Below are 23922 nucleotides of genomic sequence, written 5' to 3'. Positions count from 1 at the left end.
TATTTCCATACTACCAGCATTCTTCAAAATATCTTATTTTGTGTTTAATAGAAGACTTTTAAAGGATGTAAAACTATGAGGGAGAATGAAATATGTAATTTTAAGTTTTTTTGGGTGAACTATCCCTTTAAGTGTGCTGAAATCGAAGACAGCATAAACTCCAAATTATTGCTGCGCTCCTCGATTTCAGCACACTTAAAGGGATAGTTCACCCAAAAAACTAAAATTACATAATTCATTCACCCTCATAGTTTTACGTCCTTTATGAGTTTCTATCTTCTGTTAAACACAAAATAAGATATTTTGAAGAATGCTGCTAGCTTCCATAGTATGAAAAGAATACAATGAAAGTCAAAGGGTTCCCGCCACAAGCATTTTTCAAAACATTTTCAACAGTAGAAAGAATCTCAAACAGGTTATAGAATTAATCATATCATTTTTGAACAGTGAACTCTCCCTTTTAAAAGGAGCTACACGCAAGAATGACCATGTATGTGTATATATATATATATATATATATATATATATATATATATATATATATATATATATATATATATATACATACATACATACATACATACATATGTGTGTAATTTTTTTGCTGATTTCTGAATCTTGTAGCAAGACTTTTAAAAGGAAAGACATCCAACTTCACAAGGTGCATATGAAAGCATATAGACAAATTTCTAGATGAGGGACATTTGAAATCCAAGTTAACAGGTCCATAAGAGCAATTTCTTGCAGCAACTTTATTATTATTACTTATGATTATTTATGACTTTGATTATTATTAATAAATAAAAAGGATTTTTAGCTCCATCTAGCTCATCAGAACTTTTTATTTGACACTTTGTACTCTATTTTTAATTTAAATTTTTTTTACATGTTATTTTATTGTATTTTTTATTATTTTATTCAACAAGCAAAGCACTAATCAGCTTATGTTAATAATGACTTCAGTTTACTCAACTGTCACATTATTAGGTACACCTGTACAACTGCTTGATAATGCAAGTATCTAATCAGCCAGTCATTAGGCAGCAACTCAAAGATGGAATCAATAAGCCATATATGTCCACAGAGAGTCGGAGTCCTAAGTTTAACATGCTCACTGACAGTATAGTGTCACCATCACTATACTGGGGAATTAGAACCCACACAGACTGCAGGTTTAGCACCCTCTGCTGGTCTCAATAGCACCACTGCCAATAGCATCCCATGTGGTATTCCAGCCAGGGATTATAAGCCCAGCTCAACTTTTTCTTACTTCAAAAGTCTTAAAATGTATCATAAAAATATATTAAAAAAGCCTTAAAATACAGCATGAAAGCCTTATGGACCAGCTTTATGCTGTTGTTCTAGGCTCTCCAAATATCACTTAGCTCTAAAAAAAAGACATGTTTTTTAATATTCTCCAATTGTGTTTCATGAAATAAAAGCAGAATATAAGTGACATAACTTTTTGGGTGATCCAGTCCTTTAATCACTCTGCTACAATCCTCCCCTTTTACACTAAACTATATACAGCATATTGTTCATGTGGTCAGATGGTTATAAATATGGACTGGAAGAACTGGGTTTACAAGCTAGACACACACAAGAAAAACAAGGCATTTGTCTCCCTAATTAAAATCCATGTTTAGCTACGAGGAGAGGAATTTTGGGAATATAGATGCTCTTAATGAGACAAGTTTGTATTTACATGCTATGCTGTTTTATAATCTGTTTGAAGTAACCATAACCATTGGGTAGGAGCTTTCGTAGCATTTGGTTTCCATTACAGACTCTTTGTTGGACCAGCAGGAATGTCTGTCAGTTTCTATATGTGTGCAGAGTCATTTTAAACTTACGCCAGGAGGAATTTTTGGTTTTGTCTTCTTGGCAGAGTCCATTCATCCATCTCTATCCCTTCATCAGCTATATTGCACCTGGGTCTCTATGGAGCACACACACACACACACACATACACAGAGGATGAGCTAGAGAAAAAGAGAGACACAAACAGACCCAAACACACCTATGAACTCTGCAGACATGATTAATCCTGTCTGATAAAGCCAGTCCAGGGCTTACACACACCAACATCTGCACCGTGAGTGCTTACGTACATGCTGTATTGTTTTATATTTCTGACCCATAGCTGTTACTAGAGTCTATTCAGGGTCTTTCACCTAGACTACCCCCTAAAATCTGTTTAAGCTATGTGACAACAAAAGACTCCCTGAAATGCTTGATTCTGATTGGTTGGCTATGGCTATTGTATACTTTACGTTATTGTGAAAGTATATTAGACTGTTGCCCCTGGCAACATTACACACAGTCATATTACATCTAATGACCATTTATTTCCTTATCTGGTAAAAAGCTGCGTAATAAGATAATGCGCTGTCATTATTGGAGAAAAAACATTAAATATCGTATTAAACTATCAGGGTTTATAATGACTATGAACTTGTCATCAAATGACATATTGGGGGAATAGCGTAAACAATGTAAACGTAACTCATATTAGTAATTTTAAAAAATATTGTAATGTTTTGAGCTGATTTAATCACTCTGGAGAAAACAAAACAAAAAATAAATACTCTACCATAGACTGCCAAAATTATAACAAATAAACAGAAGAGAGAGAAAGATCCAAATAATTGACTGTTCATCTGCATGAATGTACAGTTGCCCGTTTTAATTTATCATATTTTAATATTAATGTTTTTCTCTTTCAGTTTCTTTTTTCTCTTTTATTTCTGTCTGTATTAAAATTCTGATAGTTTGTTTTTTATTTTCTGTATAAATATATGTATTATATAAAATCACATACTATTTTATTTATTATTCATAGGGCTGCTCCATATTGGAAATACCTAGACTTTCTCTCTGCAATATAGTTGACGTCAGAATTATTAGCCCCCTTTGATTTTTTCTTTTTTTTTCTTTTTTAAATATTTCCCAAATAATGTTTAACAGAGCATGGAAATTTTCAGAGTATGCCTGATAATATTTATTCTTATGTAAAGGTCTTATTTGTTTTATTTCGGCTAGAATAAAAGTAGTTTTTAAATTTTTAAAATCCATTTTAAGGTGAAAATTATTAGCCCCTTTAAGTTATATATTTTTTGATAATCTACAGAACAAACCATTGTTATACAATAACTTGCCTAATTGCCCTAACCTGCCTAGTTAACCTAATTAACAGTTAAGCCTTTAAATTTCACTTTAAGCTGTACAGAAGTGTCTTAAAAATATCTAATAAAATATTATCAAATATCTAATAAAATACTGTCATCATAGCAAAGATAAAATAAATTAGTTATTAGAAATGAGTTATTAAAACTATTATGTTTAGAAATGTGTTGAAAAAATTTCTCCATTAAACACAAATTGTGGGAAAAAATAAACAGGGGGGTTAATAATTCTGACTTCAACTGTATATACATTTTCACCAAATGACTTAAACATGTCTATTTGGAAAGTCATTCATTTGGATTGATTGGGATGATTTTGTATGGGGAGTGAACATTCATTTATTCGTTAATTTTCTTGTCGGCTTAGTCCCTTCATTAATCCAAGGTAGCCACAGCAGAATGAACCACCAACTTATCCAGCACATTTTTTACGCAGTGGATGCCCTTCCAGCCGCAACCTATCTCTGGGAAACATCCACACACACACACACACACACACACACACACACACACACACACACACACACACACACACACACACACACACACACACACACACACACACACACACACACACACACACACACACACACACACACACACACACACACACACACACACACACACACACACACACACACACACACACACTCATACAATACGGACAATTTATCCTACCCAATTCACCTATACCGCATATCTTTGGACTGTGGGGGAAACCGGAAGAAACCCACGCGAACACAGGGAGAACATGCAAACTCCACACAGAAACACCAACTGATCTTGGTCAATAAAACTTTTAAATTGAATTGACAGAGAGAACAACAACTAAAAAACAAAAAGTTAAGAAAAAAAAATCCAGGATTTGCATTGCAAAAATCTAAACACCATTCATATTTGATCTTATGATTTCCAGTCACGCAAGTGAAATATTAGGGTAATATGCTAATAAAAACAGCTTAAACTTGTTATCTTTAACCACCTATTAAATTCAGTAGGTCAAAATACCACTGAAAAAAAATACTTTTGCAAAATTGTTGCAAACAATTTATATGGGCTAAATTTAAACAAATTAATTTAAGTAACATTCAACTTAATTTGTTTGTTTAAATTAAGCCCAAATAAATCGTTTGCAACCAACCACTTACCTTAAATTTTATTTATTAAATTAAATTGAACATTTTTTATTGTACCAAGTCATTCTACATTACATTTAGTCGCTACCGCATGTTTTTAAGATGCTTTAGATAGCATAAATAGGCAGAATATCATATTGAGTAGTACTTTAACCATCTACACAATACAGCAATCCACGCTGTTGTTGAATCCACGCTGTTGAAATCTTGTTTTAGGTGCAAACCCTCTACAATAACCATAGAACAATAACTATTGTTATGATCTATTTTTGTATACTGCTACACGTTATCTACAAATAGACAGAATATGCTTGGAATCATTTTGAACCACAAGAACACTGGCAGCCAATCAGAATCCAGACATTTAAATTAAATGTCTGAGCGTTCATTATTGAAGCAGCTGAGATGCTGTTAGTAAACAGAGCATTATCATTAAATGGTGTGGATGCTAATATACTGCATTATTTAATATAATAACTGTCTTTATATATTTAGTTTTTATGACCTGCTTAAACCCATTAAAATTAATGGGTTTAAGATGTTTGTGAAAAAAAAATAATAATATATATATATATATATATATATATATATATATATATATATATATATATATATATATATATATATATATTTATATAGCCATATATATATATTTTTTTTTTTGATCTCCCAAAGTAATGGGGTGATTTTTTTTCACACACACATACATATATATATTAACTTCATCTTTAATTTATAATATATTATGTTATAGTATTTATTATAATAAATAATGTAAATGAGTTTTGATCAGTTATTTAAGTAAATAAATTGTTTATTTTACTACATATTTACTTACATATTTTACTTTATACTACATTAAATGTTATTTATTTATCCTGCCCATGAATAAAAAGAAATTGCACATAAGAAAAAAAAAATCCCCATAAGAAATAGGAAATAACCAGTATCTGTATCAATATCATTAACATTGCAACAAAAAGTATTTTTTAAATGGTACTAAACATAGCAAGTTTAAATCACTTGAGGAATAAAGCTTATGAATAACCCAATTTAATATTGAATATTTTTTTTATTTAAAAGTAACAGATGACATATGATCCATTTTTAATAAACTGAATATTATCATTCATTTGTGTGTGGAGACTATAGTTATCATCATACTTACATTTATATAGACATGCTAAAGTGAACACCCCCTCAGAATAAAAATAAATAAATAAAAGGCAGATTGAAATTAAAAGTATGTCCATCTGCTTTTCCTGTCTGTCAGAATTCTCGCTTTGACTTTAAAAGTCCTTGCTACGGTCTGTGTAAACGAGCAGAATGTGTTTGTGATTTATTCTGCAGGCTTTATGTGTGTGTTTAAATGTGTGCTGTGGGCATTGCAGAGCCACTGATCCATGCAAAACCACACTGGCACAACACTACCCTTTATGTCAACCCCAGGCCTATTGCTCTGGCCCTCTTTTGCTTCCATTACATCTAATATTACATGAACACACAACATTTGGTCAAAGTTTGTTCGTCTTCTAATTAGCAGATCCTAATTATTTCAAATACAATGAATAAAATAATATAGCAATCACACACATGTATACTCCACCAGAAAATAACAATTCCACGTGAAATGCTACGGTAATTTACTAGAGTTTTTAACCATTCTATAGTAAAGTGTATTATAATATAACGTTATTGCAGTAACGTTTGTTAATGAATGCTACATCATACTGTAGCTTTACACTTTGTGAACTAATCAAATGTAATGTATACTGTAGCATAATTAAGGTTTTACTACAGCAAACTGACAACATTGGGTCAAAGTTTGTTCGATTTCTAATTTGCAGATGCTACTTACAACGATTAAACAATTTTTGCAATCAGTATAGTATTATTTATTTCTAACTACAGTAAACTGTGGTAGATTGTAGCATAATACTGTAGTGAAAACTTACAGTATTGGCTAAATACATTACTATAGTTGCATACATACATACATAGCAACTATAAAATCACCACATATATTAATAAAGTATTTTACTATAGCATTTACAATAAATCACTACAGTATTTTGTTTTGTTAAATAGGTCAGAAAATCAATGTTTTCTAATCATTGATTTCTGAACTCTTCTGAAGTCAAAGCATTGTTAAAGCGTTGTCTAAATATTAATATAAACATGTCTGAAAACGATTTTTGATGAATTTTTATGCACCAAATCCTCTAAACGATTTTTTTTTGGTAATTTTGTAAACAATATCAGCAGTTCTTCATAAAATAAAACAAATGCTCGAAATTTGTCATTAGTTATGAAATATTTATATGCTTAAGTTTGAAACAATGTACACTAAATATTTCAAAACTGATGGCTGCTAGCCCTTTTCTTTTATCAAATGAACAACAACAACTGACCTCAGTGACATCCAGTTGGTTTGGAACTCGTGTGCACATACAAACACACATCATAATGAAGGAAAAACTGTAGATTAATGACTTTAACAAAGACAAGGCACATTTACCATAGCCAAATATCTTGAACAGCGACCGCGTTCAAAGGATTCCAAACCACAGGTGCAAATGATAACTAATCGACGGAAGGAATGAAAGATTGTATGGCGCCATCTTGCGGCAGACTCAAAACATCCGTCAAGACACATTACATCAAACTTGAAGTATACACTAGTTTAACGTTTACAAGGACAAAAAACACAACAACTAAAACTCTTAGCCGTTTTATTATAAACACTAAAAAGAATATATATATATATAAAAGAAAATATATATGTTACAAGCAGAACCACATGTGGTAATGTCATGTAGCAATGTAAAAGTGTTTTACAGGAGTCAGGACACAAATTACACTTTTTTTCTTACCCAGAAAAACAAGCTATATAAACACACCTGAACCAAGTAAGCAAATGAAGGCTCGCAGATCCTGAAGTGCGTTCACATTTCTCCTCATTTGCGAGTCACTTAGGATAAAAGCATCTGTTAAATGAATATATGTAAATGTACCAACAATCTGAAAGCACTGTCGGTGGAGACCAGAGCTCAGTCAGAGTTATCATTATTATTAGCCTGGAGTGCATTTACAGACATACAGTATTATTGCACAATATTGTCAAACAACAACTAAAAATGAGACAGCAGCACAGCTCTGATCCCAAATATGGACAGTACAATATAAAATCAAAGGTAACACAAATATATTTGACACATACAGTACACACACATTTGTTTTAAGTGAGGACAGTGTAGGCTTCAGTGTAGCCTTCCATCAGGTTAATTAATATTTTCTATGATCTAAGTTTACACTGCCGCTATATATATAAAAAAAAAATGCGCTAAACACTAGATCAAATACTACAACGAAAATATCTTGAGGCGATTTAGAAGATTAAGCATCATCACTTATCATGATGACTAAATTTATTCATTCATTCATTTTCTTTTCGGCTTAGTCCCTTTATTTATTAAACCAGGGTCACCACAGCGGAATGAACCATCAACTCATCCAGCACGTTTTTACGCAGCGGATGCCCTTAAAGTTGCAACCCATCACTGGGAAACATCCACACACACTCATTCACAGACAGACACACACACACGCACGCACGCATGCACGCACGCACGCACACACACACACACACACACACACACACGCACGCACACGCACACACACACACACACACACACACACACAACGGACAATTTAGCCAACCCAATTGCTGTGGGGGATACCGGAACACCTGGAGGAAACCCATGCGAATGCAAGGAGAACATGCAAACTCAACACAGAAACGCAGAGGCTTGAACCAGCGACCCAGCAACCTTTTTGCTGTGAGGCGACAGCACTACCTACTGCGCCACTGTGTCGCCGATGACTACATAATAGGCTTATAAAGTGGCCAAATTGTTTTAATCTAGTGTTTAAGCTCTATTTATTCTTCACTGATGGCTGTTACCCTTAAGAATGTTATTAAAAAAATAAATAGTTAAAATATAAAGACACATAGAAAAAAAAAGAATAAGCATTAAGTTCATCAACTCAACTTTACAATGAGTACAGTTGCTGGCATTCAATACTTAATCATACAATATTATTATTATCATTTTCCATTTTCTATATTTGCAATGCCTGTATTTTGGATTTTTTTGTAGTCCAATTAGAATCCAACATGGAAATATTTTTGTTTGTTATTGGCATTGATTATTTTGAAATTCAAATGGCACTTACATACCTGTGTTTCTATTTCTGTAATAAATACAGCATTCCATGATTAATTATGATTAATTACAAAAAAACTGTGATTACTTAGTTAATTTTTTAAATCAAGTGACAGCCCTAGTTTTGAATAAAACCATCTATCTGCTTCTACTACTGTCACCAACATGCATGAAGACCCAAGACGGAGCATTAACATAATCAGAATATATATTATTTCATATTTCAATTAAATCAGTGGTATGGAGTTGTTGTATCAGTCAGACAAGTCCAGGTCAGGGAAACGGCAGCTCATGTACTCAATAAAGTCAAACTCTGTCACCTGAAACTCAACATCCTTCCACTTCTTGTAAGGCTTTGTTTCTTTAGGGGTGTTAAAGGAGAAGCTCTTTATTTTCAGACAGGGGAGAATTGCCACTTTCTTGAATTTAATCTCGAATCCCCAGTCCTGAGAAAAAGAGGGAAGTAGGTCAGCATTTTTAAGGACTTCCATTCATTCGTTCATTTTTTTTCAGCTTAATCCCTTATTAATCAGGAGTCGCCACAGTGCAACGAACCACCAACTATTCTGACATATCTTTTACACAGTGATGCTTTCTCAGTATTAAGAAATGTCTAAGGTCTTCTGCTACTTTAATAATATACTGTAATATGTGATTTAATCTGTATTTGGTTTGAAGAGGTTGTACCTCTCCACAACGTCTGCAGCTGATAATCCGTCCAGGCTCCCAGTCTTCAAAGGTCCTCTCCATATTCACCTGGCCACCAACTTTATAGTGATTTCTATAAAATAAACAAACATGATCGTTTTATGTCCTCTGGAACATTTGGAAGCTAATAATATGCCAAAACTATCAGAATTTGAATTGTGTTCATTTGAATTATTGACAATTGTAATTCAATAAATCGGAATTTTTATGTCATTCTTAGTTTGACTTTTCGCTGATCATCTACTCTTCCCTGTTGATCACCCCTGACCTACTCTCTGCTGAATCTGAATTTCAAAATCTGAATTTCTGGTTTTAAATTTTAGAACATTGATTTTAAAGTTCTAAATTTCTTCATCTTGAAATTTTTAAACTGTATTTTTACTAACTGGATATCTGCAGAATTCAGAACACAAAAAAAGTTTGAAAATACGTCTAAAAAAAAAAATCAGCCTTGAAAAATTCAGTCGTCTTACATTTCAGATGATCAATAATCAAATTAAATTCAAATTCAAAACAATTTTAATGGGATATAAAAATTCAGATTTATTAAAATACAATTGTCAATAATTCAAATGAACACAAGTCCAATTCAGATTGTTTTGGCATATTATTAGCTCCACAGAGCATGGAACTAATGACTTATTTGTATCTCATGTGCTACATTTTAACTTGAGAAAACATTATCTTGCATGTTCATTACACATATACAGTAGTTGAAGTCAAAGTGATTAGCCCTCCTGTACATGTTTTATTCCTTCATTTTTCTACATTTTTCTGAAGTTCTGTTTTCAACGCATTTTTAGACATAATAGTTTAAATAACTAATATAATAACTAATTTCTTTTGTCTTTTGCCATGATGACATTACATATTATTTTACTGGTTATTTTGCAAGATACTATAGTATTCAGCTTAAAGTGACATTTAAATATTTAAATAAGTTAATGCAAGTCATTGGAAAACTGTGGTTTGTTCTCAGGCATTCAAAAAAATGTTAAGAGCTCAATAATCTTGACTTTAAAAAGATTAAAACATAAAAAAAACTGCTTTAATTTCAGCCAATCTAAAAATAATAAGCTTTATTGAATATGAAAAATTATGGTAGGAATTAGGAAATACTGTAAAGATTTTTTTGTTCATGTTCAACATCAGTTGGGAGATATTTAAAAAAGACTGAAAAGGCTAATAATTTAACTTTCACGCTGTTTAAATAGCAAATGCATTTGCGCTTATATGTGCGCCCATAGGCATTCTGGTCTGAAAAAGGAGATGTGTTGAGGCGCATTGCTATTTTGAGGAACTAAAATAGACACCACAATAGACTAGCTGAGAACAGGTCCATAGTCCAGCGCAGAGCGCGTTAGTTGTGCACCTTGCTCACATATTGCTTAATGCACACAGGATGTACAGCAATACGCGAATATCTTTACGAATGAAAAAGAATTAAAGGAATAAAATATTACAAAAACTATTATTTTCTAGCCCACATAAATATAAAAACCATACTTTCATGCCTTCTTCATCTCGTGGGGCTTATTCAGTTTATTCATGACAATTTGCTTTTTATCATTAATAGTATTTATTATATGCATATTTATATTTGTTTTTATCAAAAACAAGCTTCGATTTTTCCACCTGTCAGGTTTTAGACCATATGGGGCATACAGTAGCATGTGTGTTTGGATATAACTCAGTTTTTTGAACACACTTCGATATTATTGTTCATTTATTTGTTTGCTGGAAATTAACACTGAATTTAGAAATAGTTTTGAAACAAATCTTTGCGCTTAACAAACAATGTTAATTATGTATAGGCTAATGGATGTCTGTGTGTACAACATATTTCCTTATCTACGAGAATGAAAGTGAAAGTAAAGAATGAGGAGGCTCCTTCTCACGCTGCAGACGCTCTGTTTAACTGTTATCTCGCTTGTGAAGTGTTCAGTTTTTCCACCTACAAAGTCCGCCATGTAAATAGCAAATGCACTCTAGCGCAACACAACTGACTCTTTAAGGAAGTGGGAGATGAGACTCTTATTGGTTGATTCTCCAGTCACACCTATAACTTATTAAGAAAATAAACACAACCCTGTTAGACCATGCAGCACGGTGCAAAATCGTATTTTTCCATCGTTAAAATAGCGAAAGTGGATTCGGACACACCCTTAATGCTTTTGTGCCCTGCGCTTTGGACTTTGCGCCTGGATCATCAAAATAGAGCCCATGATATTTGTGGAGTCACTCCAGAATTGAACCATTTGTTTATTAAATGTTTAATAAACATTATTTGAATAAATTATTTTTACAATAAAGACTACACAGTGTTTTTACATTTGATTAGTCAACTTCTGAACATTAATGTTGTGAGGCATGATTAAATAATGCTTTTTTTGTCTATATGCCTTTTATATTTGCTCTATCCTATTAATCTATGCTTTTATTTATGTGTGATTCACTCCTATACAAAATCATCCCAATCAATCTAAATGAATGAATTCTTTCCAACTAGAGCTATTTAAGCTATCTGGAATATTTGTATTCATAACACAAGATAGCTAGCTGAAAAACAAAATATTGCAATGTCAAATTTTTCCAATATCATGCAGCCCTAATACAGAGAATGCACTAAATTGATCAAAAATAACAGTAAACGTCGCTATACTTTTGCTAAATATTTCTATTTCAAATAAACGCTTAGCTTTTGAACTTCATATTAATAAACAATTATCCAAATATCCAATTACTAATGAACCATTTTCATCAACACCAGTTTAGCAAAAACAGATTTGGATGCCATTTGTTAGAGATTGGCAAATGTATTAAATCTGTACGAAGCAATATATATATAATATTTGAGCAATATGTTGAATATGAATTATATAAATAACTGTATTGTATTGTAAATTTGACTAATGCATTAAAAAAAACTTGTTTGTTTTTAGCTTGTAATGTTAGTCATGTGATTTTAACACTTTATTTTTTGCACAGGAAGTGTAGCCTATGTGGTTACATTTGCTATTTTTGTTTTCATATCTTTTAACATAAACATTGTTTCACTGGACAACATTTGCCACAATGTAAAAAAAATTAAAAGTAAAACAGACAGATTTCTTCATCCAAATAGTAAAAAGTAGAAAATATCTAAATATCAATTGTATATTACAATGAAGCCATTAAAATCCTGCCATAATTTAGTATAATATAATATAATATAATATAATATAATATAATATAATATAATATAATATAATATAATATAATATAATATAATATAACTAAGTAGTTCAGTAGTTTTACCATTTTACATTACATTTCATTATGGCTACACATTTGTAAGGATTACTGCATAGGCAACCCGGGCTCATTGTGGAAACGTAGCCCCGCGGACGTTTCTGCGGACCGCGATTTACGTCCCGGGAGGTACGTATTCGAGCAGTTTTTGTTTTCGCGGATCCGCTGGAGGCCGCTGTGCGCGCTTTTTTGCGTCTCGGGCGCCTCTCGGGAGCGCACACCTTTCTCGCCCGCGCCGTTCTCGCCTGCGCCGTTCTCGCCCGCGCCGTTCTTGCGCGAAAAGCCGCTGACTCGGCCGACTTGGCCGACTCGGCCGCCCTCCTCTTCCTCCTCCTCCTTCCCTAAACCCGAGCGACGGTTCGCAAAAGCCGTCCGGAAAAAAAAAAGCAAAAGCCCTCGTCTTCGATTTCGACCGCGTTTTCGGATCCCGCCGTGTTCTCGCCCTTATTTTTCGGATTCCGTTTTTCGTCTTACCTGATTTCCGGAACCTGCTGTTCCCCGGACTCGATCCCGGTCGTCGTCCACCACGGCCGGCTCCTCCTCTTCTGGGGCCTCCGCTCCGCCGACGCAACGCTGTGAGCTAAGCGGACAAACTGATTGCATCGGGAAAGCCCTCCACTCGGAGGCGAGCCGTCGGCCGGCGAGCGCGAAGAGGAGGGGCGGAGCGGCGCCACACTGCCCCGCAGCGTTCGCTCGAAAAAAACTAAACGCGGCCTTTACGTACCTCCGGCCACGTAAATCGCGGTCTCCAGAAACGTCCGCGGGGCTACGTTTCCAGAATGAGCTTGGGTTGTGCATAGGAGTGTCATGTACTGAGCACTAACTCACTTAAACTCAGTGTTAACGTTGACATGGTGCGAGTTCTCGATCTTCCTGATGTCTCCTCCGCTGCAGACGGAAGCGAAGCAGCTTCTGCACTGAAGCTGAACCTGACCTGGACTATAGCGCTGCTTTTTCGCATCCCTCTTCCGTTCAGCCTCCATCCGAATCACCACAGCTGTTTTCTGGAGCTCAAACACCTGAAAGAGAGCACAAAGACAAAACATTTTTTTAGCTAATGAAAGCTTTTGAAACACTTTAGTTTAAAGGCCAATTCTCACTATTAACTTATTATTTGCCTATTTTTAAGATATTTGCAGTTTATTAGTACTTATAAAGTGCATATTCTGCATGATCTTGTTCTACACCCCTAAAAAAGTGTGTTGCTGGGGCTTATTAGATGACTTATATGACTTAAAAATAAATCTGCTGCGTAAAACATATGCAGGACACGTTGGCGGTTCATTCCGCTTTGGCGACCCCTGATTTATAAAGGGACTAAGCCGAAAATAAAATGAATGAATGAATGAAAAACACAAATATATATGCAGAGAGACCGAACAATAGTGGGTGGAGCCTGTGCTCTGTGGGTGGAGTCTGCTAAGACTTGTGATGTCATATGCCACTATGTTGGGAAATGAGCTGCGTTTACATCTTGATTAAAAAAAAACTGTGTTGCTTATAACGGAAAAGATATTATACACAAAAAAAAACAATGTAATTAGTTTCCAAATGAAAAGTTTCCAGATGTAAGTCGTTGAAAGTAAAAATAAGACTTAAATACATTTTTTATAGCCATAAGAAAAATCTGTCAGCACAGTGTTGCCAACTTACTGACAACAAATCTAGCGACTTTTTATAGACTCTCATCTGTCCGTAATGTATCGTTCCTACTCTTCTCCTCCCACACATCAGAGCACCCACAGGCGGCCCAGTACCATACAGTCATCTCTCACACCTGCAACCAAAGAGCAGATCACCTCACTACATACCAACAGCAAATGATTTAGCACCGCGAGTGTGAGGTAGTTCCCTTGTACAGTCAAGCTGATCTGCTTCTCTTTTGTCTTAACTTTAACAATTTAATTTTACCATTTATTTTTTTCTTGTTTATAACCACAGAGATTTTAGTTACAGTTTATGAGTTTACGTCTAAGAGATTACAGCAAATTCACTACACATCTGTACTGATATGCTGTATTCAAACAACAATACATTTAATTAAGTTGACATGAATATGTAAAGCATAGTGCAAAAATAAATACCCCTTTATTAACCATAGGCTGTTAAATAAGCAGAAATTGCAGAACGTGATTACGTCAGTAATATTTCAAATTGACCTCTGACGTATTCTAGCGACATTTACTGACTTTTCGAGCAGAGCTTAGCACCTTACAATGAAAATAGTTGGCAACACTGAAAACAAACAGCCTAGTGGGCAGCGTTCCCAAAAAAATGCTATTGCGATTTTGAGTTCTGGCTCCTAAACCTTTCCTAAATATTAAAAAAAGCCAAAAAATCTCAATTAAAATCTCATTTTATACATTTTTTAACGACTTTTTAAGAGTCTTCAGCATTTATAGGGAAACCTTTTATGAGTTATTTTTACAGTTGGATTAAATAACTGCTTCATTTACTATGAAAGGGTCACTTTATGCAAGACATTTTAATCAAACTAACTGTTACAAATGAAGTTTATTCATTTATTTATTATTGCGTATTGCATGTCTTTTTTTTGTCCCGCCTTGTTGTTGTTTTTTCTGTTATCCTGTAGGCTCTTATACCGGCGTGATCTCGAGTTCTGATTGGCTGCTGGTCTCAGATGCCTGTATTGACCTTATTCTCCACCGACGAGTGGGCGCTGCCATTTGAATCTTTTTGGCACGAGACTTCTGGTCTCATTCACTTCCATTCATTTTTAGACATTAAAAACTGCTCGTTTCGCTGTTTGATGTTGCAAACTGATATTTTCTTGTTATATTATTCTACTTGGTCTGTATAGTCATGCAAACATTTGTTTGTAGAGCAAGTAGTTTGACCGTTTTTTGCCGTTTATTATTCCTTGTCATTTCTCCCATAATCGACTGAAACGGAAGTTCTATGACAATCGTGAAAACAGGCGCACTTCCGCATTTTAGAATAAGGTCAATAAAAAGGAGCTTCCGGCAGGAATCGTGGAGCTTATTTGTGCTGCGTTCAGTGCTGGGAGTATAGTTCCTGGATTTCTCTTACCCCTCCAGCCGACAACCAACATCAGTTTTGTACCATTGTTCATATGTTAACTTATTTTGAGAGTTTCAGCTTGTATGGGTGGCCTGCCTATTTATTTGATTACTTTTGACTATGTTTATGTTTAGGGAGAAAGGTAAGCTTCCTGTATTTTTCTTTAAATATTTATAGGTAATTTAGTACATTTACTTTATAGATTCTTCTGTTTGTTATTTTGGCTAGTGGAGATCCTGAAGAGATGCTCATTTATATTTACTACTTTTTCCTATAATAAATCTATTTAAATACTCTCAACTGAGTGTCCGAGTTTGGTTGTCGACCGAAAGGGATTTTTTTGCATTAAGTTTTTGTTTTGTTTGGGAAATCCACCACCCCAACACATCTGTTTTCTTCGTTTATTATGCCCATGTTGTTTTCGCCTAGACTTGGGGAGTAATACTAACAAAGAACTCTAATCTGTCAACAGACTTACAGTAGATTTCATATGTGAAACACCTTTAAAAATATAGTTTACTCAAAAATGAAAATGTACTCACTGTTTACTCACGTGATTCCAAAGCTTAAGAAGTTTCTCTTTTCTGTTAAACACAAAATGGATATTCTGAAGTATGTTAGAAACCGGTAACCACTGACTTAAATGGTAGGAAAAACAAATACTATGGAAGTCAATGGTTACAGGCTTCCAACACTATTCAAAAGAAACTTCTTTTTGTGTTCAACAGAAAAAAGAAACTCATGTTTGGGTAAATGATGACAGATTTGTGAGTTTTAGGTGAATTATCCTTTTAAGTTTTTCTATTCTATGACAAACACAGTCAGATTTAATAGTAAAAAGTCAAACACAAACCTTGTGTCTGAAGTCCACAGGACTCATGCGCTGTACTTCATCAATAGCTCTTGCGGTGAGATCTTCTAGATACTCATTGACAAGTTCTTTGCGCACTTCCCGTCCACCTACGTCAGCCACCACAGAGTAGACACTGTTGGAGGCTCGAGCTCGTCCGCTGGCCTGCTGCTGAGCGATTTCATTGGTCAACAGCCCGTAACGCACAACTAAGTTGCATTCAGGAATATCCAGTCCTTCCTCAGCTACACTGGTGGAGATGAGGAGGTTGAGGTATCCTTGCCTAAAATGACTGATGACGCTCTTCTGTTCAGTCTAATAGCAATTAGATAAAGCAGACACAAACGAGAAGCAAGTTATGACCAAATTCAGAATATTTTTCCCTTCTTGTTGACCTTCAAGTGCGTTTGCTTTTGCGATTCTTTTACAACTTAACTAGACTTTAGAACTTAGAAGATTAACCATTGACTAGGAATAACAAGCGGCAAAAAACGATCAAACTACTTCACAAGTGTTCATGAACTATTCATAAAAAGTGGAAAATTATAATAAGAAAATATCAGTTTGCAACATCAAGCAGCTTAACAAGTTGTTTTAACGTCTGAAATCAATGGAAGTGATGAGACTGGAGGTCACCCACTCGTAAGTTAAGAATCAGGTCAATAAACACTACTAGATGTCCTTTTTTTTTTAACAAAATGTGCATCTTTTAGAGCATTGTGTATATTTTTAAAGCAAAATCTAAGGCTTTTAAATGCCTTTTTGCAGACTGAAGAAATAAAAAAGTAACACTGTAGAAGTATTTTAAAAGATTTTGTTCATTTGATTATTGACATAATTTAATAACAATAAATAGATGATATTAGGCTGAGTGTTTCTCATTTATTGGTACTTTGACTGTTTTAGGCTGTGGACAAAAGTTCAAATTAGTAATATTAATGAATTTAATTTAATTAAGGGCCAATATTCACCACCAGATTCTACAGCATTTTATCAGTATGTTTAACATACTTATTGCTTTTTTAGGTCTAATCTCCAAAAACTAAATTGAATGATAAAAAATTATATATATATATATATATATATATATATATATATATATATATATATATATATATATATATATATATATATATATATATATATATATATATATATATATTATAGCTGTTGACAATCAACTGTCCTTATCAACAAAATACATGTTTCTAGTGATTTGTTTCAAGTGGCAAGTATTTAATACAGCATTTAAAATAATGATTTTGCACTCAAAATTTAAACATGACAGAATAAAAAAAAATGTGAAAAAGTAACACAAAACTGTAAGCAGGAGGCTTCAGTAAGTTATTTAGTAACAATTTTTTCATACAATTATATTATCATTAATAATTTATACATCATATATATATATATATATATATATATATATATATATATATATATATATATATATATATATATATATATATATATATATATGTAATTTTTTTATGCTGCCTTTTAACTCGAATAAAATAATAACAAAAATCTAGAACTGTTAATTCAACCAAATGTCAAATGCAAGATATTGCTGGTAAAAAAAAAAAACAGTTTTTATTTATTTAAGTTTTTACAGTCTAATGTAAAAAAAAAAATTCCAAAATACAAGTGTTTATTTTCCCTCTTTTTCAATCTGTTCAAGTCTGTTAATTTAAATGAAAATACATATTGTTAAAAGTAGTTTTTTCAAAATGACCACAGAGTAGGGCCAGACGGAATCCGGGGAAATTTTTTGCTATTTCTGCGCAGAATTTTGTTAAAAATCAGCAAATTTATGCGGAATGATTTTGGGAGTATCATAACTAAAACGTAAATATATGAAATAAAAAAGTAATACATTTTTAACTTATTTAACATATTTAATGTTTGCAATGTTAAACAAAGCAAGTCTTCTACTAAGACCCACTAAAGGAGAGAAAATTTTACTTTACAAACTATATTGTATATAAATCATATAAATATTAGTCAATAATATTACTGAAATTAATTTAAAAACTGAATAAATATAAATTTACACACATTTACACAAGTAAATAAACAGAATTTATGATGGGCTAAAAATCTGTGGAATTCTGCGGAATTCTGCACACGCAGATTCCGTGTGGGCCTACGACTGAGCCACAAATCTCCACTTTGGTGCCACTTACTGTACATAGAGTACAGCAAACTTCACAGTAGGTTTTTACAGAGGGATTTGTTCATACATAATTTAGTCTTTTAATAAGAATAAGAATTTTGAAAGTGACTTTAGGCAATGTTCATATTTTTAATGCTATAAATGTATGCAAATTAGCTTACATTTCATAAAATGATGCTTTATTTTCATATTTAAACATAACATTTTAAAAAATTTGGTATTATTAAAAAAAGTTAGCAATTTTTTTACTAGTTCTTGTTTTTAACCTAATTCCCCTGTGTCTTGCTTTAAGACTTTTAGGTACCTGGGGGTCCTGAGCAAGTTTATATCATATACAGCATTTGTGACATATTGTTTTGCCCAGCAGTACCTGTGTCATGTTGTTAGCGCCATTACCGGCTCCGGTCAGAATGCCAGCAGTGATGTTGACCCTCTGCAGCTCACGGTTTGTTTTCACCCAGTCATTCAGACAATGCGTGCCTCTGCGTGTCTTTGAGAAGATGATTCCACGAGAATTAGTGTCTTGGAACTCTTCCAGCAATCTGCTCTGCAGTTGAGCTAGTTTGGGGTTTTCATATCGGGCGTCCGACGCCAGATGTTTTAACTCCAGACTGTTCTCTGAGTAAAAACAGAAGAGCAGATATATTAGCTTCGTGATCATTAGTGTGACTCATATTTTACCAGCTGATAGCTAATAATGCAAATGACATAACAAACGTTTGTTGTGAGCATAGGTCACACATTAAGAAATGGTTCAGTCATAACATTTTCTGAATATATGCAAAATTTAAGCAAAAAACTAAGTAAAAAGTGATACAGTGTTTTCCTGTGCACGAATCAAGTCGAATTAAGTCCATTTTAAAAATTCAGTACAATAAATATCTTTATGTTGGTCAGATAACTAATAAAGATTATTAAAATTTTATACTATTTTGTCTACATTAATTTAAAACAATAATTTGAAATCAGTGATTTCAAAGTCTCAATGTTAAATTTAACTTCACAGTTAGGGCTGATCAAAATATTTAGAATCTAGTCCAGTTCTGATTTATTACTGAAAGCTATGGATATGATTCTGAATTTATTTTTATTTTTCGCTTCTTATTCAAACCCCGAAAGTAGTACATAAGCTAAAAGGATGCTCAATCAAGCACATAACTTTTATTGCGTACATGCCACACAAACATATCATGTCTATGTGTACAATTGTCAAAACGAAACAGCATATTGCATGCTGAAATAACCATCCTGTATACTTAACGATACACTGTTGAACTTCTTCTAAACAAATATAAGAAAACCCTTTACCTTGCTTTCAATACATTGCTGAAGCGCACCAATTTAAACAACCCAGGCTCATTCTGAAAACGTACCGCTACATACATTTCTGGAGAAAGCAAAATGTGTCCCAGGAGCTACTTTTTTTTTTTGCAGTTTTGTTTTCACAAATCCACCGGAGGCCGCTGTGTACGCTTTTTCAGATCTCAAATTTCCAAGTGGTGCTCGCTGCAGAGCCATTTGAGGAGAGGTGAGCTCCAGAGAGGGGAGCTTAAGCTTGAGCTCCACCTTTTTTGCATTTCTTCTACGAGTGATGTCACTGGGGGTAGGGTTAGGGGTGGGGTTGGTGTACGCATTAAAACAGCTTACAGGAGGAGGAGCGACAGCTCATGCTCCCCCTCTCTGGAGCTCACCTCTCCTCAAATGGCTCTGCAGTGAGCACCCTCTCCAAATTTCTCTCGCGAGTGCCATTCGTGCCTGCTGTTCTCAAATAAATCCACCAGAGGCTGCTGTCAACTGACTAACTGACTGACTGACCGACAGAAATAAATGCTTATTGTAGTGTACTGAACTGTGCTGCTCAGTGGAAACAGGCCAAAGGTACAGTATGCATTGGTTAACTTAAACACCATTAACTTAAACTAAAGGAATGAAAGGTAATAATCGGTAATACGTGTTAACAATCAGTTATTAAAATATTTCAGCATGACATACCATAACCAGCTGTTAGAAATTACACAAAGCTATAAATGAACAATGGATATGGAAATGTAGGCATTTCTAATCATTTTTGGCAAGTGACATCTGATCATTATTAGCAAGAGAGAGTCAAATTATTCAAGTTTTTTAAAACGGAAAAGAAGACTCAAATGATTCTCGATGGAATTGATTCCAAATTTTCCATCCATCCATCCATCTATCCTCAACCACTTATCTGGGGCTAGCCAAGGGGGCAGCAGTCTCAGAATAGAGGTACAGACCTCCCTCTCCCCAGACACTTGCTCCAGCAAATGCTTCCAGGCAAGTCAAGAGACATAATCCTTCCAGTGTTTCCTGGGTCTTCCCCATGACCTTGTGCTGGTGGGATGGCCCAGAACAGCCTGGAAGTCCATGACACATCCGAAACGGATGCCCAAGCCACCTTGATTGGTTCCTCTCAATGTGGAAGGAAGCTTGTATCCGAGATCTTGTTCTTTTGACCATGAGCCAAAGCTCATGACCATAGGTGAGAGTTGGAATGTAGATTGACTGGTAAATGAAGAGCTTCACTTTTCGGCTCAGCTCATTCTTCACCACAACTTTTGCACCCTTCGCTTTGTCAATCTCATGTTCCATCAATCCCTCACTTGCAAACAAGACCCCAAGATACTTGAGCTCCTCCACCTGAGGCAAGATCTCTCTTCCCACCTGGAGAAGCCAAGCCATCCATTTTTGGTCAAGCACCATGGCCTCAGACTTGAAGGTGCTGATTTTCATCCCTGCCATGTCACTCTCGACTACAAACCATTCTAATGCATTCTGAAGGTCCAGGCCCAATGAAGTCAACAGGACAACATCATCTGCAAGTAGCAGAGGTGAAATCCTGTAGCCCACGAACTGGACCCCCTCCAGCCTCAGGCTGCACCCAGAAATTCTGTCCATAAAAATAATAAACAGAACTGGCGACAAAGGGCAGCCCTGCTGGAGTTCAGAATGCACTAGCAACAAGTCTGACTTTCTGTCGAGAATGTGAACCAAACTCCTGCTCTGTTCATATAGAGACCAGACAGCCCTTAACAGAGCGCCTCGAACCCCATACTCCCAGTGCACACCCCACAGAAGGCCACGAGTGATAGGGTTTAACACCATCTCCAGGTCTACAAAGCACATGTGGACTTGTTGGGCAAACTCCCACCAACCCTCGAGCACCATTCTGGGGGTACAGAGCTGGTTCAGTGATCCATGGCCCAGATGAAACCTGCATTGCACCTCTTGAATCCAAGTTTCTACTATCAGCCAGATTCTCCTCTCTAGTACCCTGGCATAGACTTTTCTGGAGAGGTTGAGGAGTATGATCCCCTTGTAGTTGGAACACACCCTCAGGTTGCCCTTCTTAAAAAGAGGCACCACCACTCCAGTTACCCAGTCCAAAGGCACTGTCCCCAACCTCTTCCATACAATGTTATAGAGGTTTGTCAAACAAGACAAACCCACAACATCCAGAGGCTTGAGGTACTCAGGGCAGATCTCATCCACCCCCGCAGCCTTGCCACTGTGGAGCTTGAAGACCTCAGTAACTTTAAATTGGGTGATGGACGAGTCCACCCTTGAGTCCTCTACCTCCGCTTCCTCAATGGAAGGCATGGGATTGAGGAGATCCTCAAAATATCCCTTCCACCATCCATCAACATCCCCAGTCGAGGTAAACAGATCCACACCAACACTATCAAAAGTGTTGGTGAAGATCTGCTTCCTCTTCTTGATGTGAGGGATGGTTTTCCAGGATTTATTTGTGGCTGACTGATAGTTTGAAATAGCTTGTGGATAGATAAATAGATAGACAGACAGAGAAATAGAGGAAAACAGTTTTAGAAAACAGAGTCAGAAATATTTTTAAAAGATTAGACCACAGATTACCACCCTGCTAACAGTGTTTTGGCATGTCGATATAGCATGTTTAGCACATGGATAGCATTGCTAAAATTTTTATAGCACAACTGTTTGTTTTTTTTTAATTAATACAGTTATCATGTTGCTAGCGTAAATTAGCCTGCTGCTAGCATAAATTAGCCTGTTGCTAACATAAATTGATCCTTCCTTCACTTATTATCAAAAATACATGTTTCCTAGACATAAATTTAAAAGGATCACCCAAGTTCACACCAAATCCTTTACTTATTCTTCCCTTTTTCAAAACTTATTTGAGTTTCTTTCTTCTATTTAACAGAAAATAAGATGTTTTGATAAATCCTGGTAGCTGGCACCCCCTGGCTTAATGGTAAATTTTAATTTTCATATTTGGGTGAACTACCATTTAACTATTTAGCACAGAGCATTTTTATATTTTTGTTAATGAATAGAATGCTACATTTTATTCTTTCTGACAACCAAACACTTGTGAGTGGGAAGTAGGAATTATCTGATAGCACATCAAGGTAGCATTACATTGCTAGAATAAATGAATATGCAGCTATTATATTTCTACTATGGATAGTAAGTTGAATAATTATATTAATAAATAAGAAAAAGCATAAATATAATTTTAGTACAGAGGCATTTCAGAATAACCTAAAAATAAAAGTCCTTCAGGTGTGTAGCATGAGTTCATGAATCATTTTTTTGAATGGTAAATGGTCACTTTAAGACAGGGGTCTCCAAACTTGGTCCTGGAGGGTCGGTGTCCAGCAGATTTTAACTCCACCTTGCCTTAACACACCTGCAAGGATGTTTCTAGAAAGCTTAGTAAGAGCTTGATTAGCTAGCCCAGGTGTGTCTGATTGGGGTTGGAACTAAACTTTGCAGGACACTTGTCCTCCGGGGCAGAGTTTGAACAAGCCTGCTTCAAAAAAATTCAGCACAGTAAAGCATACAAACCATCGAAAAGTCCTTGTAGAAAGATGTCTGTTCCATCCAGCAACTTGCTGCTTCTTGTATTGTAAAACTCTTCCAGCACTCTGAACGCATCCACCATGCGAATGGTGTCATTAATGAGAAGGGCATCATTGTATTTGCGTAGATGCAAAGCGCACTGAGCGATCAGTCTGTTCTTTACTTTTACACCTAGTACACAAAACACACCATTAAACCCAGTAAACTTTGCATAGATTTCTGAATGTAAAATTCAAACTAGTAAAAATGACCTCCAACCTGCTTTCTCCAGTTCCACCACATCAGCCTCATATTCCTGGGTGCCTAGTTCTCTCAGGCTGCTACCCACCGTTGCTGGCATAAACTCATGAATCATTAACATCATTGACTTCAAGTGGTCACCAAATGGATCCTGTTGCACACAAATAAACATACATAAACATTGGTCTTGAATGATCAAGCA

At 35.0% G+C, this 23922-nt stretch overlaps 2 protein-coding genes across 11 annotated transcripts in view; both read right to left on the bottom strand.

Moving 5' to 3' along the window:
• Positions 1-6872, bottom strand: part of znf385c (zinc finger protein 385C) — a 259074-nt gene extending 252202 nt beyond the window's left edge. For 4 of the 8 annotated variants that reach the window (XM_087244162.1, XM_087244165.1, XM_087244168.1 and 1 more), the window contains exons 1-2: positions 6733-6872; positions 1854-1939 (exon numbers count right to left, since the gene is read on the bottom strand). In XM_087244162.1, coding sequence (XP_087100288.1) covers positions 1854-1899 — 46 coding nt within the window. In that variant the 5' untranslated portion in view covers positions 1900-1939; positions 6733-6872. The remainder of the gene's footprint in view (positions 1-1853; positions 1940-6732) is intronic. The other 4 variants (XM_087244163.1, XM_087244166.1, XM_087244169.1 and 1 more) reach the window with 1 other exon arrangement.
• Positions 6873-7036: 164 nt separating this feature from the next.
• Positions 7037-23922, bottom strand: part of dhx58 (DEXH (Asp-Glu-X-His) box polypeptide 58) — a 26356-nt gene continuing 9470 nt past the window's right edge. The window contains exons 6-12 of one of the 3 annotated variants that reach the window (XM_087241915.1): positions 23739-23871; positions 23466-23651; positions 18985-19232; positions 16442-16753; positions 13375-13565; positions 9235-9328; positions 7037-8993 (exon numbers count right to left, since the gene is read on the bottom strand). In XM_087241915.1, coding sequence (XP_087098041.1) covers positions 8802-8993; positions 9235-9328; positions 13375-13565; positions 16442-16753; positions 18985-19232; positions 23466-23651; positions 23739-23871 — 1356 coding nt within the window. In that variant the 3' untranslated portion in view covers positions 7037-8801. 3 annotated transcript variants of the gene reach the window in all.

This window comes from Danio rerio, chromosome 3, assembly GCF_052040795.2.
Source record: "Danio rerio strain M-AB ecotype USA chromosome 3, GRCz13ab, whole genome shotgun sequence".
Classification (NCBI taxonomy): Eukaryota; Metazoa; Chordata; class Actinopteri; order Cypriniformes; family Danionidae; genus Danio; species Danio rerio.
This window is presented reverse-complemented; position numbering and strand designations above follow the sequence as displayed.